This window comes from Piliocolobus tephrosceles, chromosome 7 (genome assembly GCF_002776525.5).
Source record: "Piliocolobus tephrosceles isolate RC106 chromosome 7, ASM277652v3, whole genome shotgun sequence".
NCBI lineage: Eukaryota > Metazoa > Chordata > Mammalia > Primates > Cercopithecidae > Piliocolobus > Piliocolobus tephrosceles.
The window spans coordinates 107,666,535-107,683,817 of record NC_045440.1 but is presented as its reverse complement, the minus strand read 5'-3'; the positions used below and the strand labels follow the sequence as shown (position 1 = coordinate 107,683,817).

At 38.9% G+C, this 17,283-nt stretch overlaps 1 protein-coding gene across 23 annotated transcripts in view; it reads right to left on the bottom strand.

The window, feature by feature from the left end:
* Positions 1 to 6,859: 6,859 nt before the first annotated feature.
* Positions 6,860 to 17,283, bottom strand: part of RIMS2 (regulating synaptic membrane exocytosis 2) — a 775,110-nt gene continuing 764,686 nt past the window's right edge. For 19 of the 23 annotated variants that reach the window (XM_031935888.1, XM_031935883.1, XM_031935887.1 and 16 more), the window contains 5 exons: positions 16,234 to 16,375; positions 12,493 to 12,605; positions 11,691 to 11,792; positions 10,125 to 10,264; positions 9,468 to 9,686 (listed from right to left, as the gene is read on the bottom strand). In XM_031935888.1, coding sequence (XP_031791748.1) covers positions 9,468 to 9,686; positions 10,125 to 10,264; positions 11,691 to 11,792; positions 12,493 to 12,605; positions 16,234 to 16,375 — 716 coding nt within the window. Of the gene's footprint in view, positions 9,687 to 10,124; positions 10,265 to 11,690; positions 11,793 to 12,492; positions 12,606 to 16,233; positions 16,376 to 17,283 lie in introns of all 23 variants that reach the window. The other 4 variants (XM_031935886.1, XM_031935896.1, XM_023225385.1 and 1 more) reach the window with 3 other exon arrangements.

The window sequence follows — 17,283 nt, the reverse complement described above, 5'->3', positions numbered from 1 at the left end:
TAGGAAATAACCAGAGAAGCTGTGTGATAAGGAGTGTGAGGACCCACCCAGGAGGATTCTGAGGTCACCATTTTCCTATGTAGTGTGATCTTCCAGGGGCTGAGGCGTCCTCTGCCATCCCTGACTCTCCAGGACCCTGAGAGCCAGCCCAAGGGTGTGAAACTCTGCTGGGGCATTGTTAAAGCCCTATCCTTTGGATGACTGCTGGACTTGTCTGCCCAGCTGCTCCTTTCTGAGAAGGCCTGGAGCTGCCTTGTAGTGTGGGATTCCTCACTGGGGTCTCTCTTTTAAGCAGTGGTGGGCAGTGGACAGCTGACCCTGTGGGGGGTTCCTTCCTCTCCAGGGAAGGTCTGCTATGAGGGGGTTCAGCAGAGTCATCTCCAAATCCAGCAGGGGATACCCCAGCTTGGTCCCCAGTGTTCAGAAGGGACTCTGCTTCCCTTAGAAGACTTGTGCCTTAGATGAGACAGTGCAGCAAAGAATGAAATGGTTTTCAAGACATTCTAATCAATTACCTATGCTAATAATTGGCATTTGTGAACACTAATTTCACAGTGCTTATGGTACTATGTATTCTATATACAGAATCTCATTTAATCCCCTTACCAGCCCAGTGAACTGGGTAGTTTAATGCTTTCCATTTTGCAGATGGGGGTGGTGAGGCTAAAAGAATATAAATGACATTGTCAGGGCTGAACAGTCAGTAAGTGTCAATCCAGGAACAAGCCAATAGAATATAATTCTTAAAGAAATAAAAACAAAATAATAGTTCGTGATGTAGAAATTTGTCACTGACACACTTGGGAATAAGTCAGTATTTCATTTTATAGTCATGACAATGAGGAAAATGGATGCTGGTCGTTATCAGACACATGTCCTGGAATTTTTAATCGATGTGTGAAAAAATTCAGAGGATGTAAGGATGATTCCTTGGCAGGAGTGGTAATAGCCAAAGATGCATGGAAAAATCTAGAAAAAAATAAAATTATTATTCTAAAATTCCAATGAGAAAGAAAGGGAAAAAGTAGGTATGTATAAATATTTGCCAATATAAAACGAATATATAAACAAATATATAAACAAAACCAAAGCCAAAGCCAGTCTAATTACAGACAGGCACCACTGCTTAACTCAGATTTTAACAAATAAATATAAAAGGAGGAGGCTGCACCCATAATGAGGGCAAATAGAACCAGGGAGTGCGCCTGAAGGAAGAGTGGCCAGAAGCAGAGGGTTAGAATCCAGAATGGCTGAAAAAATGCTGAAGGTGATAAAAATGTTCCTTTTATTTCCTTTGGGTCCAAGGAGTTGTTAAGGAAGGGGCAGATCCCTTCTACTACTCAAAGATAATGAAGGGAAAAATGCTGAAGCATTTCAGTTCTCTCTTGCTTCTCTTGTGTGCAACTAGAATAGTCTTTAACTGGAAACAACACAGGAGTTGAGGCTCGTGATAAGAAAAAGAGCGGCCATTCATGGGTGCCCATTTTATGCCAAGTCGATATACATGTTCTAGTCAAGTCCCAATAGTAACTCAGAAAAGTTGGCATATAACCAGCAGCCTCCTCCTCCTCGCTCCCCACCCTGCCCTGCCTGACATGCTTTGTGTTGGCACCTGGATTACTCTATGAGGAAAACATATCAGTATTTCTGCAAATCATTTGAGAAGGCCATAATGAATTCTCTGTGGATAAAGTGGGGAACTGTGTGGCGGATTATGGTCAAGTGAAGTGGCCCTACAATTGATTGACCCACGCAATTTATTGTCAGAAGACCCACATTTCATCTGGATATGGCCCTTCTCAGATGAGGGACTTTGATCACATTATTTAAGCTACATGAACTATAGTTTCCTTATCTGCACAATAAAGTTGATGTTACTACTCATTCATAAAGTAGTCATAAGGATTAATTTAGATCAGGGTCCCAAACTTTCGGGGCATGGACCAGTACGGGCCCATAGCCTGTGAGGAGCTGGGCTGCACAGTGGGAGGTGAGGAGTGGACTAGTGAGGGAAGATTCATCTGTATTTATGGCTGCTCCCCATCACTCTTATTGCTGCCTGAGCCTCACCTCCTGTCAGAGCAGCAGTGGCATCAGATTCTCATAGGAGTGCAAAGCCTACTGTGAACTGCACATGTGAGGGATCTTGGTGGCATACTCCTTATGAGAATCTAATGCTTGATGATCTGTCACTGTCATCACCCCTGATGAGACCATCCAGTTGCAGGAAAACAAGCTCAGGGCTCCCACTGATTCTACATTATGGTGAGTTGTATAATTATTTCATTATATATTACAATGTAATGATAATAGAAATAAAATTCTCAATAAACATAATGTGCTTGAATCATCCCGGAACCATCCCCCAACCACTCCAGTCTGTGGAAAAATTGTCTTCCAAATCCAGTTCCTGGTGCCAAAAAGGTTGGACACTGTTGATTTGGATCTTGTATATTAAAGTCATTTTTTAGATGTGTTACAAAATGTAACACATTTTGTGTTAGATGACAATACTATTGATATCAATTAATATTACCAGAAAAGAGTTACAAAACTTTGATCTTGGCCTTATTTTAGTCAACATTTTATCAAAGATGTGAATCAAAATAGAGGAAACGTCCTTATCAGATCTGCACATGACACAGAGCTGGCAGTGAAAGCTGACATGTTTTATAAGTCTTAAGCCTTCAGTAAAATTCAGAGTGAATGCAGGTTTAGGGCAGTTGTGATGATTTTGATAGGCTGGAATATTGGACAAAACCAATAAGAAAAAAAATTTAGCAAGAAAACTTTTATATCTATGCCTGGCTAAAAATGAAATTCCACAAGGACGGATAAGAAAGCAATTCACATGGAGGATCTGAGAGATTTGTTTGACCACCAGCCTAGTCTGAAAAGGCTATGTGAGGTAGCTGCAGAAAACGGCAACAGAATCACAGGTTGTGTTTACAAAGCAGAGTCCATAGTACTCTTCTTGAGCCAGTACTCATCCGGAGTCATTTGCTTAAGCCAATGGAGCGGGTATATTTAGAGGACAGATAAGATGATGAGGTTTCTAGTAAGTGACAAGTGGTTGAAGGCATTATACGTGCCTGGAAGAGAAAAGAAAACTAATGGTAGTAAAACTAATAGTAATAATGACAATCACCACCACCACAGCAATAGCTAATACTTACTGAGTAACTGTATGTCTGGTATTGTGCTAGTCCCTTGTCTATGTTACATTGTTTAATCCTCTCAACAACCTTGTGAGTCAGGTACTGTTATTACCTCTACTTCCCCATTTAATAGATAAGAAAACAGACATGATAAGTGGCTTATTCTGGGCTATAGAGTTATTACATAGTTATTATACAGCAAACGAGAAAACAATATTTAAACTCAGGCATTCTTATTTAGAACAGGAATTTTAAGCCAACATGCTATTCTGCTTTCTAAGAGTTGGGGATAATAACATAGCTCACTAAAATATTTGAAGGACTATCTATGGAAAACCGATCAGCCATTTGCTGTACATTTCTGCAAGGTAGTGCTATCCCAGGAAGTATAAAATACTGGAAGGAGATTTAGGCTAAGTGTTAAGGAATACAATTTAGGCTAAATGTTATGGAATGAAATGGATTGCAGCATTTATTTCTCCATCCATTTGTCAAGCAGAGGCTTAATGGCCACCCCTTAGGGTTTCCCTTCGAGATTCTAGTTTCATTAGAATCATCTCTGGCCAAATATATTAATTAGGACTCATGACCTCAAGCAGCAGGAACCCAACTAATTACAGCTACACTGTGTGAGCTTTCTTGGAAGAGCAGGGATGCCACAGATCCTCAGTTGTAATGGAACTAGGAACGTGGAATCTGTAGGACTCTCTCTCCAAGTCTTGCCTCCACTTGGTTTTGTTGACTTTCTTAGCATAAATCAACTTTCATCATATATCAGAAAACACTGTCACTGGAAGCTCCTGCCTTTTCCCTCACAATGGGATAGTTTTTGTCACTGGAGATGGACTGCCTCTTTGGTATCAAGGCAAAACAAAATAAAACAAAAAATAACAAATCTTCACAGGCAAGGTAAAGATTGACCTAGTTTAAGAGTCTGCACCCTCTATACCACCATCATATGGGGCCAGGGGAATGGCAGGTCTCAGAGGAACAATCTGGATGGACTAGAAAAGATACTAAGCAATAGGATCCCTTGCCCCAAGGCAGGATTACAGGAAGCTGGCGCTCAAAATGCATTAAGGACATGACAGGTTTAAAGTCTTTTTGATGTAACCGTACACAAACTATGAACATAAATTTCAGGACTTAGGAATCTTCCATGTTTATAACAACAATCTTTTTTTTTTTTTTTTTTTTTTTTGAGACACAGTCTTGCTCTGTCACCCAGACTGGAGTGCGGTAGCATGATCTCAGCTCACTGCAACCTCAGCCTCCCACAGGTGCCTGGCTAATTTTTGTATTTTTGGTAGAGATGGGGTTTCTCATGTTTCCAGGCTGGTCTCAAACTCCTGGCCTCAAGTGATCTGCCCAGCTCGGCCTCCCAAAGTGCTGAGATTACAGGTGTGAGCCACTGCGCCTGGCCGACAATAATCTATCTGAGAATATTTGAGAGGGACATTCACTGTTAATGCTGGATATCTGGCACCTATAATGTGCTCGGCATTGAGCTAGGTGCTGTGCTGGGTATGGAATTGCTGGCTTTGATTCCTGTGTTCAAAGGCCTAACCATTTAATGGGATTAAGGACTAAGTAGCATTCTGAGAACCATTTCAAATATAATGAAACCGAAGATTAGACCTTATCAATTACCTCATTTAGAAATAGATTTCACATTAAGTTTAAATCAAAACTAGCTTCCCAATAAAACTCTCAATGCTTTAGAAATAGCCCAAATGCAGGAATCTATAGATGCATTCATTCAACTCATTCACTTCCTATGTGCTCATCACTGTTTTAGACACTATAAGATAATACAAGTAGTAATGATTCCCTTTTCTCCACTTTCTTGCCTGTTGTTCTCTTCGCCTGACATAGTCTTCATCTCACTCTTGCTTCCCATTGCCATCATCTCCTTCTGTTTAACTCCCGTCCATTTTTTAGATATAAGCTTTCCCTAAATGTCTAAACTGGGTTGAAACACTTTGCTGTATACTCCTGTAACATTCTGGGGCCTTCACTTTAGGAGTTATCACACTTGGAATTGCTTACCCAATGTGTCTTCTTTAGAAGAATGAAAGCCCCATGAGGACAGGGCTAATGTTTGTTTTGTTCACTACTATGCCTGAAATAGTGCCTCAAAAAAAAACAAGGACTAAATAAACCTTCATTAGACAGAGATTTATTGAACATCTATGTGTCAAACAGTTTTTGATACTGAAGATATGGTCTCTGCCCTGAAGGAGCTTACATTTTAGTTAAAGTGTTAATTTAATGACAGAAGAGAATCTACCTCAAACTCCGTATTTTCCAGGTGAGGAAATGAATGCCCTGGAGAATAAGTGACCTGAGTAAGGGCACATGGAAGATGTGAGTGGCACGGATTTGTTGTTTGTTCACTTAAAAAATTTCTCTTTTGCAAAGTATTTCTCAATACACATTTCACAATCCAGAGGTGGGTTGTACGAACTCCCATTTCTTCAGTGCATAAATGCCCACAGAACACTGAGGGCATCACGAGCTGAGGGAGTTGAGACAAACACATTGAGCACATCATTTTTACATGCACAGAATGACAAGGGTTACATCAGTAGTCGGCAGACAGCTTTGGTGATCTCTTGCCTAATTCTATCATATCCACTACAAGAACATCATATCCTTTACTGTTGTCTATGGAGCCTCGGCATCTGGGGTCCCTGGGAAAGTGAAGGTGTTGGCGTCAATGGCAGCCGTGTTGTTAGGGTTTTCTCAGGAGCTGCCAAAAGAGCTTATTCATGAGCTGGGAGTGGCAAGAAGGGACTCATATGTATTATTACTGAGAAAAGTAGAAGAGCTTTTCAGGAGAGGGCACATGAGAAAGGGAAGGGAATTTTTATAACAGGAATGTATGAACAAAAGCAATTCACTAGAGTGGGGGTATATATGGGATAAAGGAAAAAAAAAATGGGATAGGTATGGGGATAGGTATTGAGTCTTTGGAAATGGAGGAAATGGTTGTTTCCAAGAATGGACAGACAGCTAGACTTAGATTTCAGTTAGATTACTAAATAAATGTGAATTCAAACTAGCTCTTAAATTTCAGACCTGAAGCAGACTCCCATGAGAACTCCGCAGGGGTTCCTTCTCCCAGTTGAGGAACTGCCCCAGAAGGATATGGAGAAATCCTGTCACCCATTCATATCCACACATAGAAGCCAGTCTCTGGACAGGTTGTTATATGTCAGGTTACCACACGCCTCCCCACCCCGAAAACACACCCTCCACCCTCCACAAAGCAAAACTGAAACTTTAGCAGAAACACATATGCATAAAAGCCAGCTATGCCTTCGCCATCTTCACCCAGGGGCTAGCGGAGCCTGTGCCTGAGTATTTGTGACTCTGCTGTCAGTGAAGGCCATGACTAACTTAAAAATTTCACTCATAAAATCTGTGAGTTGCTGAGTCATTTAATCAGAAAGCAACTCAATCCAAAATAACAACCTTTTAAAATACAGCAACTTTTAATAGTGTGAGCAGAAATCTTTTGGCATTTTAAAGAAGTGCTCTACTGAGGGCTATTGCTAAGACCAGCAGTCTACTTATGTTATTGAGAAGTAGGAGACAGTGATTTCATTCTTTAAATGATACATGAGTTCAGGGAACGAGCTGTAGCAGGCTCAGGGCTATGTGGGGAGAAAAGTCAGAGAAAGCACTGCAGATGTCTGTAAAGAAAATGTTTTATTTAAAGTGTTAAATACCATCACCAGAATGAATTTGATTTACATTAGTTGGTGTTCATTACAGGACTAATCTGCCCTTTTTTTTCCAACTGGAATTCCCTTTACTTTTCAACCATACTATGTACAGGGCAACAACGGTCACTGGCATAGTGCTAGTTCCATGACTAAACCACAAGTCGAGGTGCAGATGTGAAAATAAAAAAAAGAAAACACCAACTTTTAAATAAATACTGCATAATGACAAGTATGTACAAATATTCCATACAGTCATGTCCTTCTTATTAAAATTAGAAACAATTTGTATAGGAATATGCACAAAAGATTATGTGACTGCATCTTAGTATCAGGAAAATCATAAACCTTTATTCTAAGGGTTAGTATAGACACTCTAGGTCTATTAAATCAATTGTTGCTGGTACACAGGTGTCTACATTATTTTAATAAAGTTTTATTCATTCTTTTAACAACTTTGCCTGGGTCCATCAGAATGTCAAGACACAGTCTTGGTGTATTTCATATTGCACCACATAAAGAGAAGGCATTTTTAGTGATACTCATTTTAACTTTTGCACCGTATCAAGCATGATAGTTTTTAATGGTCAGCACTGAACTAAAACAAAATTTGTGCATGGCCTTAATTTAAACAAATGAGATGTGGATTTCAAAAATTAAAGCAAAGAATTAAAATGAAGCTATAATAATGTGTTATCAAAATGTACATAAAGAACCATGGGTGGTTTATTACAATAACTAGTGACTTTTCCTCTAAATAGGGGAACTTAGGAGAAATTTGACCTTGCAGCACCACCCAATGGTAATAACTGTCTGTAAAACCAAAGGCAGGGGTTTTGACTTTAGGAGAGTTTCACATAGACTTTTGGTGATGGCATCAAATAACTATTAATAGGCATACTGACTTTCTTTGAGTCACCTAAAAATTGGAGCTTTAAAATTGTTGCAGATTTATGTTTGCTATATTTCTTTAGAAATATAATTTGTGAAAAGTTGAATTTTACTACAGAAAAATGAATGAATAAACAGCCCTGTGTTTCAGGGCTCCCAATTTTTAGCAGTGTTTCTATTCACATAGTAAATGGAAACTGACTAAGGAAATTGCTTTAACTGATTAAAAAACAAACAAAACCTAAGACCATCTACAAATAATACTTTAACCCCTGTATGAATAATGCTGGTGCTAAAAACAAATTTATTGGACATCACAATGGCAACATGATTTTAGAGTTTTCCTGTAAACTGAATTTTAAAGGTGAAAAAAAATTACCATGCACTGTACAGTAAACTGCAAAAGTTCAAATATCTTCTTTGTCAAATACATGCTGACTTACTTTAATGTACTCCCAAGTCATGTTGCAAAATCCTTTTCAACATGCTTGAAATAAAGAAAGCTCTTAAAGTTATTTTTCCCTTGAGAAATTTGCAAATTCAGAGGCATCTACAGCTCTGAATCAAACATGGGGTATAAGAGAGGATCAGATCAAAACTTGTAATTTTTTAGTATAAGGTTCACTCTGGCAGGGAGAAAGAAAAGATTAAAAGAGGGAGAAGAGGAAAAGTGAGAGGAGAAAGATGTGAAAAATTTGCACATATTGAACTTCATAAGATTTGTATATTTAACATGGGGATAAATTGAATATATTATACTTATTTGTCACATAAAGAGAATTTTAAATATCTTCTAGAAAGTATTTCCATTTGTAATGTCTGCCAAAACACAGACTATGATTAAAGAATAAACATGGTGTATCTTTGTATCACCCTGTTGCATTCTCTCTCCTTTTTAAAACCATGCACTAGTGAAATTTATTTTTAAAAATAATATAAACTGTTGAAAATGGCTGATTTTTATTTTTATTTTTTGCAAGTTGCAGCCCCAAGAAAATAATTTAAGTATTCAGCTAATCTGTGTCCATGCAAAAAAAGTTTCTTTAATTTCATTCAGTACAGTGTAGCCACAGAATTTTGCTTTTCAGAGTCCAACACATCTTGGCATTAGTAAAGGACGTGCCCGTGGAGCTACAGTCTGCCACTCTTCCTGCTGGACAGACCGCTCTGATCCCCGGCCAGAGGAGGGCTGATGATTGTTCCTGACCACTTCTTTGGTCTCCTACTTTTCACCTGATGCTTCCTAGGATTTCACTCCTTGACCTGTAACATGGCTTCATGGCTGTATAGCTCCATTTCTGTGGCATATCAGGGCTTTGGGATTAGATAAATGAAGAAAAAGGAACGATAAAAATATAAAGGTGCCATTGAAAAGGGCTTCTGTTGCATGAAACTGACTGATTCTTTGAGATTAATCCATGGCTTCAGATTGGACCAGAACTCGAATGTCATTGAATTTCAAACCTGATAGTTCTTCACAGCTCTGCTCTTTCACCTGAGGGCCTTCTTTAGGGCACAATGTGTGCAACTTCCTCTGAGAACACAGGATCGCTTTGTATCCCTAGAAACAGGCTCAGAAGACACAACATTAAGCATGCAGTGTTACCAGGGTTTGCAACCTGTGATTTGTCTTTTTTTTTTTTTTTTTTTTTTTGTAACGCTGGTTGCTGTGACAACAGTTTTACAGCTGCTATGAACGAGAGTAAGAAGGTCCAGTTGAACTTTCCAGAGATGATTGGGAAGCTCTTCTTGTCAGAGGGGCCAAGGTTGGATCTACTAGGGAGGAAGGAGGGAAAAGTTTGAACCATCCAATCACCATATTGGATAGCTCTAGTTCATCTAAAAGTATCTGGGCCACTCCCATAAAAGATTTGTGATCCATGCGGCCATAATCTCCCCAGACGATGATCTGTTGGCAAAATAAAAAGTAGAGTGACGTCAGTGTAACTGTGTAAATAGAAAAAGTTGCAAAATATATGAAAATACTAAAGTACATTCAGTTAATTTTCTGACATCAAAGATCAAGTTAAAATCTGTATAATGGAATAGTTGTCTTTAACTAGTGGAATCTAAAGGTACATTGGGGAAATTGTACTGAAGCATTAAAGTCATAAGAAAGCCAGAGAGACTGGAATTTATGTGTGGTGGGGATTTGCACGTCTATAAATCACTTTAAAGAAAATGACAACATACATTGCTTTACAGCACTGGTCACCGCTTTGAAAAGTTTCCAAAGAATTTCAGTTGTGAGGAACATAAAAGAATACAACGGAAAAGATTTGGGGTATAACGTCTGACTCCATGAAAAATACTTTCTTAGGTAAGGGATAAACAATTAGGTAGATACCTGTAAAACTTTCCCTTGTGGACTCTCTTCGAAAGATAATAGCTGCTGGTAAAGGGGTTCCAGCGTTTTTCTTGCCACTTTTGTTTTCTTCTTGGCTATGCAGACTCCGTTATCTAATAGATACACCTTTACATATGGTGCTTGGGAAAGAAAAGATAGAGGAGGATAAGCAATAAACTATGGACATGAAATGGCCAACTCACAGTGACATTTACCACAGTTTAATCTTTGGCTGAAAGAGCTAGCGATCATGCCACTGGCCTAGCCGCATTCTGTCAAAATCACTAGATAAACAGTGGATAACTGTGTCTTTCAGAGAGTTTTAGGGGATGTTAACATAGCCCCTGAGTTTATTATTACTAATTTCATCAACTGGTTATACAGGTTTACACACTGCATTAAATAAAGTGAAATGCTTCCAGTCCTGAGAGATGTCCTACTCAGTCTTTAATTTATCAATACTTAAATCTATTTAACATGCTTGAAGCTATATTGTTTCATTCACTCATCCCCACAAATAGTGATTATCACTCAAAAGTACTTATTTATTGGTGGTGGTGTGGGTATAACAGTAGTGGAATTTCATATGATATTGATCAAATTAGCTAAGAGGCAACTAATTAGAAAATCTATGGCTTAAAATTTATCCAACAGACACTTCTTAAAAACCATTTTTTATGCATGTACAAATCATGATATTCTTTATAGCAGAATGAGTTGACTAGCTCTAAGACATATAAACACAACTGTCTTAATCACCAGTGCAAGGTTATACAATAGATTATATAATTAAAACTTTCTGCAAAGATAGAAAAGTTGAGTCAAAGTTACAAGTCAATCAGTAGAGATGCTGAAGCTAGAAATAGAAAAGTTAAGAGTCAAAAATTACAAGTCAATCAGTAGAGATGCTGAGGCTAGAAATCAAGTTTCAGAATCCTCAGGAATTGTTTTATCCATCTTATCAAACAATCTCTACACAATGTATTTGGAGCACTGTGGCACCTTCCATGGCTTCAAGCGCCTTAGATTATAATGACATTTCAGTATGAAATAGTAGCATAAGAAGTTATAATAGTGCCTCTCTTTCCTCAGATTATAGGAAGTAAAAGTCTTATAATTAGAATATCCAGCATACATAGCTTATGCTACTTTTGGAGCCTGTATCTATTTTTATTCTAATTCCAGAGTCTTACGGATTCCTGAGGAGAATTTTGAAGCTCTAGAGAAACTGAAGAATAACACAAAAGACTAGCTAATAAGAAAAAAGAACTCCTTGTGTACATGGTGTGACAAAATGAATTTTCTAAGTGGGATGGTTTTTATTTTGCAGTGGTTTCTACTACATTATGTACTTATTTAACAACTTACATTATCCCCACCGGATCATCCTCATTGAACACTCATTCAGGATAAACACACAAATGACTCCAGCCCCAAACCAGTCATAATGGACTATCCATTAATAACCTTGATTAACTAAATCAAAGGTCTAAACCAATCAAAAGGTCTCTAAGTTGAAACAATATGGATTACGGACAATAACAGAAAAATCTCTTTTGTTTTTACCTGGCAGTGTCTTGGAACCTGGTTTTACAACAAGGCCACGGGCCCGGATGATTTCTACCTCCAACTGTCCCTTTTTGTCCATCATTCCTACCTGAATGTCACCTAATGGAAGGAGGAAGAAACAAATGTGCTTTAATATACAAATGCACTAAGGAAAATACTTGAGTCAAAGACCTTGGTTTAACATCATTTCATCATTTCCCATATATTTTCTTAAATTCAAATATACTTAAAATTCTATCAATAGTATCTTCCTTTAAAAAGCATTAAAATTAAAAGAGAAATAATGGTTAAATATTTTTTATTGCTAAAATCTAAGGTCTTGATTCCTGTTGATAATATTGTTACAGATTGTATCGGGCTGAGCCCAGTGGCTCATGCCTGTAATCCCAGCACTTTGGGAGGTGGAGGCAGGAGGATTGCTTGAGGCCAGGAGTTTGAGACCAGCTTGGTCAGCACAGTGAGGCCCTGTCTCTACAAAAAAAAACAGTCAAAATATTTGCTGGGTATGGTGGCATGTGCCTGTAGTCCCAGCTACTTGGGAAGATGAGGTGGAAGGATTTCTTGAGCCAAGGTGGTCGAGGCTGCAGTGAACCATAATCATGCCACTGCACTTCAGCCTGGGCAACAGAGTGAAACTCTGTCAAAAAAAAAAAAAAAAAGAAAAGAAAAGAGGGAGAGAGAGAGAGAGAGAGAGAGAGAAAGAGAGAGAGAGAGAGAGAGAAGATTCTATGAAAGTTAGAGAATTTCATTTTCAATAACCTAAAACAAAATAGTGAAATCATGTGGCAGAAATCCTTACCCATTGCAGGTGTTGCCAGAGTCTGGCGTCCCACTAGCTGAGCAGGGCCAAGGCCATCCAGGAAATCGCTGAATTGGCTATCAGAGGCCAAGCGAACACCAGGGAAAATCAGACTGAAAGCAATATAACATATGAGATTAAATCCCCAATCCCTATTTATTTTCAGGTAAACTTGGTTTCATTCTAGCCTCGTTATTGTGGCAAAACTAGTCCTATTATTTTGCCACTTATATTTACTGGATCCAAACACCCCGCTCCACGTCCCAGGGCTCTTCCTTCATATTCTCAGCAGCCCACGTATGACACCAGAAGCACCTGTCACACTGCACTGCAGGCTTCTGCTGGTGAGCCTTTCTCTTCCTTGGTCGCAAGGGCAGATTGTGATTTCTATGAGTAACACTCTGCACATATTGAGCACTTACTCCATCACAGGCTTTATCATATTTGATCCTCTTAGCTGCACTATGATACGTTCTGTTATTTCTCCTATTTCATACATGAAGAAATGTTTCTGGATCATTCCCATCTGCATACAAATATGCTGTTATTTCTTCCACCATATAAAAAAATCCCTTTCCTGACCTCATTTCCCTCTCCAGTTACTATCCCATTTCTCTTCTTGAAATAATTGTCTCTATGTGCTGTCTTCGATTTCTTTCCTCTCATTCTCTCTTGAAAGTCTAATCATGTTTTCATTGTTGCCACTCCACTAAAATTCTCGGATCATTTGACACAATTGACCTTGCCCCCTCTTCCTTGAAGTACTGTCTCCCACTGCGTTCTGCACATCCAGTCTCCTGGTTTCTCTTTTTTCCCTTCTGCCATTCAGCCTTAACCTCCTGTGCTAGTTCTGCCACCAAACACTGGAGCTTGATCCTTTGACCTCTTATCTTTTTTCTATGTCTGAATTCCCTTGATAATCTCATCCAGTCTCATGGTTTTAAATGCCATCTATGCTGCTATTGCCTAGATTGACATCTCCAGCCTGGATCTCTCCCTTGGGCCACAGACCTATGTTCCAACTGCTTGGTCTACATATCTGCTTGGATATGTAATAGGCACCTGAAACTCAAATTGTTTAAAACTGACTCTCCCCATGCTCTTGTTCCCCCACTGCAAACACACAAACAAAAAATCCAAACTCTGGTCCTGTCAAAAGATTCCCATCTTGATAAATGGTAACTACATTCTTCATTCTTCCAACTGCTCAACCTTGGAGCCATCTGTCTTCCTTCCTCTCTGTTATGGACTGAATCGTGTCACCCCAAATTTCTTATGTTGAAGCCCTAACCCTTAATATGTCTGTATTTGGCCATAAGGCCTTTAAAGAGAGAAGGTTAAATGAGGCCATTAGCATGGAGCCCTAATCCAATATGACCCATGTCCTTGTAAGAAGAGGAAGAGACACCAGGAGTAGGTACGCACAGAGAAAAAGCTGTGAGAAGACATCACAAGAAGGTGGCCATCTGCAAGCCAAGGAGAAAAGCCTCAGGAGAACTCAAACCTGCAGACACCTTAATCTTGGACTTCTAGCCTACTGATCTGTGAGAAAATAAATTCCTGTTGTTTAAGCCACCCAGCCTGCGGTATTTTATTATGGCAGCCCTGGCAAACAAATATACTATCTTTTCTCTCATTACCCACATCAAATGCACCAATAAATCTTACTTGTTCTACTGTCAAAATACATTCAGAATCTGACCTCACTAAAGCTACACTCTGGTCCAAGCCACCATTCCCTAGCTTCCGTATTCCTGTAGTAGCCTTGTGAATGCTCTCCCTGTTGCTGCCCTTGCTGTCCTGGCCCCTTGCCCCCTCAGCATTCCAACTGATCTGCCAAAAACAGAAGTCAGATCCTGTCACTCCTCTGCTCAAAACCATCCAACATCTTCTCACCCCACTCAGTTAAGAGCAGAGTCCTTACAATACATAAAGTCTACATAAGCTGTCCTCACCCCTGCCACATGCCCTAATTCCTCATCCGTTACTGCTCTCACCCTTCCTCCCTGGTGCTGCCCTCCTCACTGCTGACACTAGGCCAGCTCCTGCCTCAGGGCCCCTGAAGCAATCTTCATCCTAGAATGTTCTTCTTTCAGATATCCCTCTGCTCACTAAATTCCTTCAGATCTTCATTTGAATATCTCCTTTCCCCTTTCCCCATCTATCCTGTGTCAAATCTTACCTCCAACCTCTTGATCATCTCTTTCTTGCTGTATTTTTCTCCTTAGCACATATGCTATCTAACCTAGTATATATTTTACTAGTTTTTCTTTTATATACATTTTAACAATTTTTCTTGTTGTTTGTCTTCTCCATTAGAGTGTAAATGTGAGCAGAGTATTTTATTTTGTGGGGGGTGGGGTCTGCTTTGTTCACTGCTGTATCTCTAGCACCTAGAACCAAGCCTGGAATATTGTAAGTTCTACAGAAGGGAAGGAAAGGAAAGGAAAAAGGAAAGAAAACGAAACAAAAGAAAAGAAAAGACCCAGTTGAGAGAACCAGGCCTATATGACTGCAAACCCCATGATCTTAGCCATGGCAATTTACTCCCTCCCCCCTATGACTTATATCACCAAAGTACAGCACAGTGACTGGCCCCCTGGAAGGTATGGTAATATTTGTTGAATGAATTTATGGATATTCACCCTCTTTTTCCAATAAGACTATAAACATCTGGAGCAAGGGCTACAGTGTAAACATTTTTATATCCCTAACAGTACCTAACGTAGTTCTTTGCAATGATTAGTGCTCAGTGCATGTTTACTTTTCGGTTGATTTTCCCTCTCTTTTTAGACTTCCTTAATGAATAGTGAATCTATTTCTCCCCCGACCTCAACTCTCAAATATTCAGTTAATACAAATGTTTTAGTCTGTTTCTATAAGTATCCCATATAAGCCTACTTACAAATGTATAGAAACCATTTATATCTCTTGTATTTATGTTATCATGCTAGACAAATTATCCTGAGACATACCATTCATGCTGTGCCAACAGCTCCTATGGCCTCACATCTGTAAACTGGCCACACATAGGTTATCTAAACATCTAATACTTTCATGGTGATGACAGTGAGGCCAGTAAACCCCATTTTCCTTTATTAACGTCCTTTACAGCCCCACTTCCAGATCTTTAGTTGCTAAGTACTATTAATTTGTTGGTGACGGAACTACACAAGCTACAAATGCTTTAAAAATATCTGAGACAGTTGATTCAAAGGAAAGCTACATGATAACTATATAAAAGTCTCCCCAACTTTTTTGGTGGCATTTCTTTTTGGCTGTTATATTTAATATAATTAAATAATTATAGTTGTTTGTTACAACATGGAACTAAGTGTACACCAGCATTCCATATTTTTTAGCAATCATTCTCAGGATGGAGATGCTTAAAACTAGCATTGTTCACATGGTATGGCATGCATGCTTATTATTTTTGGGCTTTTATATATTATTTCAAGCTAGGGCAAAATATTATATTTGCATTGCCTTGTAAGAGTCACATTTTAGCAACTTGCCATTAAGGCAAAACACTTTATTCTCAAACCTATTTCACTTGATATAAAAAGCCAGATACGTCACATTGCTCAGTGGCAGGTGAGCAAAGTTCTCTTCACAGGAAATCAACCAGTGAAAATTAAAGTGGTTCTGAAGAGCATGAGAGTTAGAAAGTCTCTGTGGAAGCACAGAGAGTGAGACAGGTGAGGCACGGAGGAGACACACATCATACGCAGCCTCACTCACTTTCCTTCTGAGCTGTAGCTGTTCATGCTGCCATCTGTAGACTCTCGGCTTGCTTGTCGAGTCATCCAGTTCCTCATCTCCACGGCCAGGCCTGTTTCTGTACTTCTTTGGACAGTGCTCCTTAGTTTTTTACCTCCTGCTTCTGCAGAGATAGACACAAAAAGTGTAACAGCTTTGTCATCACCATCTGGTAAGAAATATCAGCCAAGGCTCTGAGATCATCAGATGCAAAGAACTGTGTAAATACAAAGTGCTCTTATTAAGGAGACAGAAAGAAAAGGTATTTAAAACAATTTTAAACAATGTCATGTTGAGTGGGACGAAAATTTTCTAAAAAATCTGTAAGCACAAAACACCATTGTTTTATTTCCATTTAAAACAGTGTTCAAATTGTTAATGTAACAAAAAGATTCAACGTAAGGAAAAAAAAAAGCTTTATTTTCATTGTAATACTTAAATGCCAGGTTAATTTATGCCTATCTTTTGTTTTCATTGTAATATTTAAATGTCAGATTAATTTCTACTCACCATATTTTCCCCTTTCTTTTAATCATAGTAAAAGAACCAGGCCTTCACACAATTTACAAAGAAACAGATGGTGAGTAATCCTCAAATTCCAGTCTTAACTTTTACAGGAAAGTCTGTTTTTGTAGGGTGATAGATATTAGAAGGAGAAAGAATCTACACAAAGGAGAGAGCCTAGTTTGCCAACAGTTTCACATCTTTTGGTAACTTTCAGAAAGATATTCCAAGGGGAATGCAAAAACCCACCAAAATAATGTGAAAAGAGATTTTTAATTTTTGTTCATGGATAGTCACATCCTCAAGGATCTTTAATAGTTTGGTGATGTGATTTACTAATAGAAACCAATTAGAAGAGCAAACAGGAAACTGAGTCAAGTACTACAGATGTGACACAGATAGGAAGTACTATCTGGAGAGGTCAGGGAAGAAGGTGTGTCATCGAGGGTGTGGGATTTGAGCTGGGCATGAAAAATAGGTAGATTGGGACTTAACAAGAGGCGAGAAGAGAGCTTCGTAAGCAAGGGA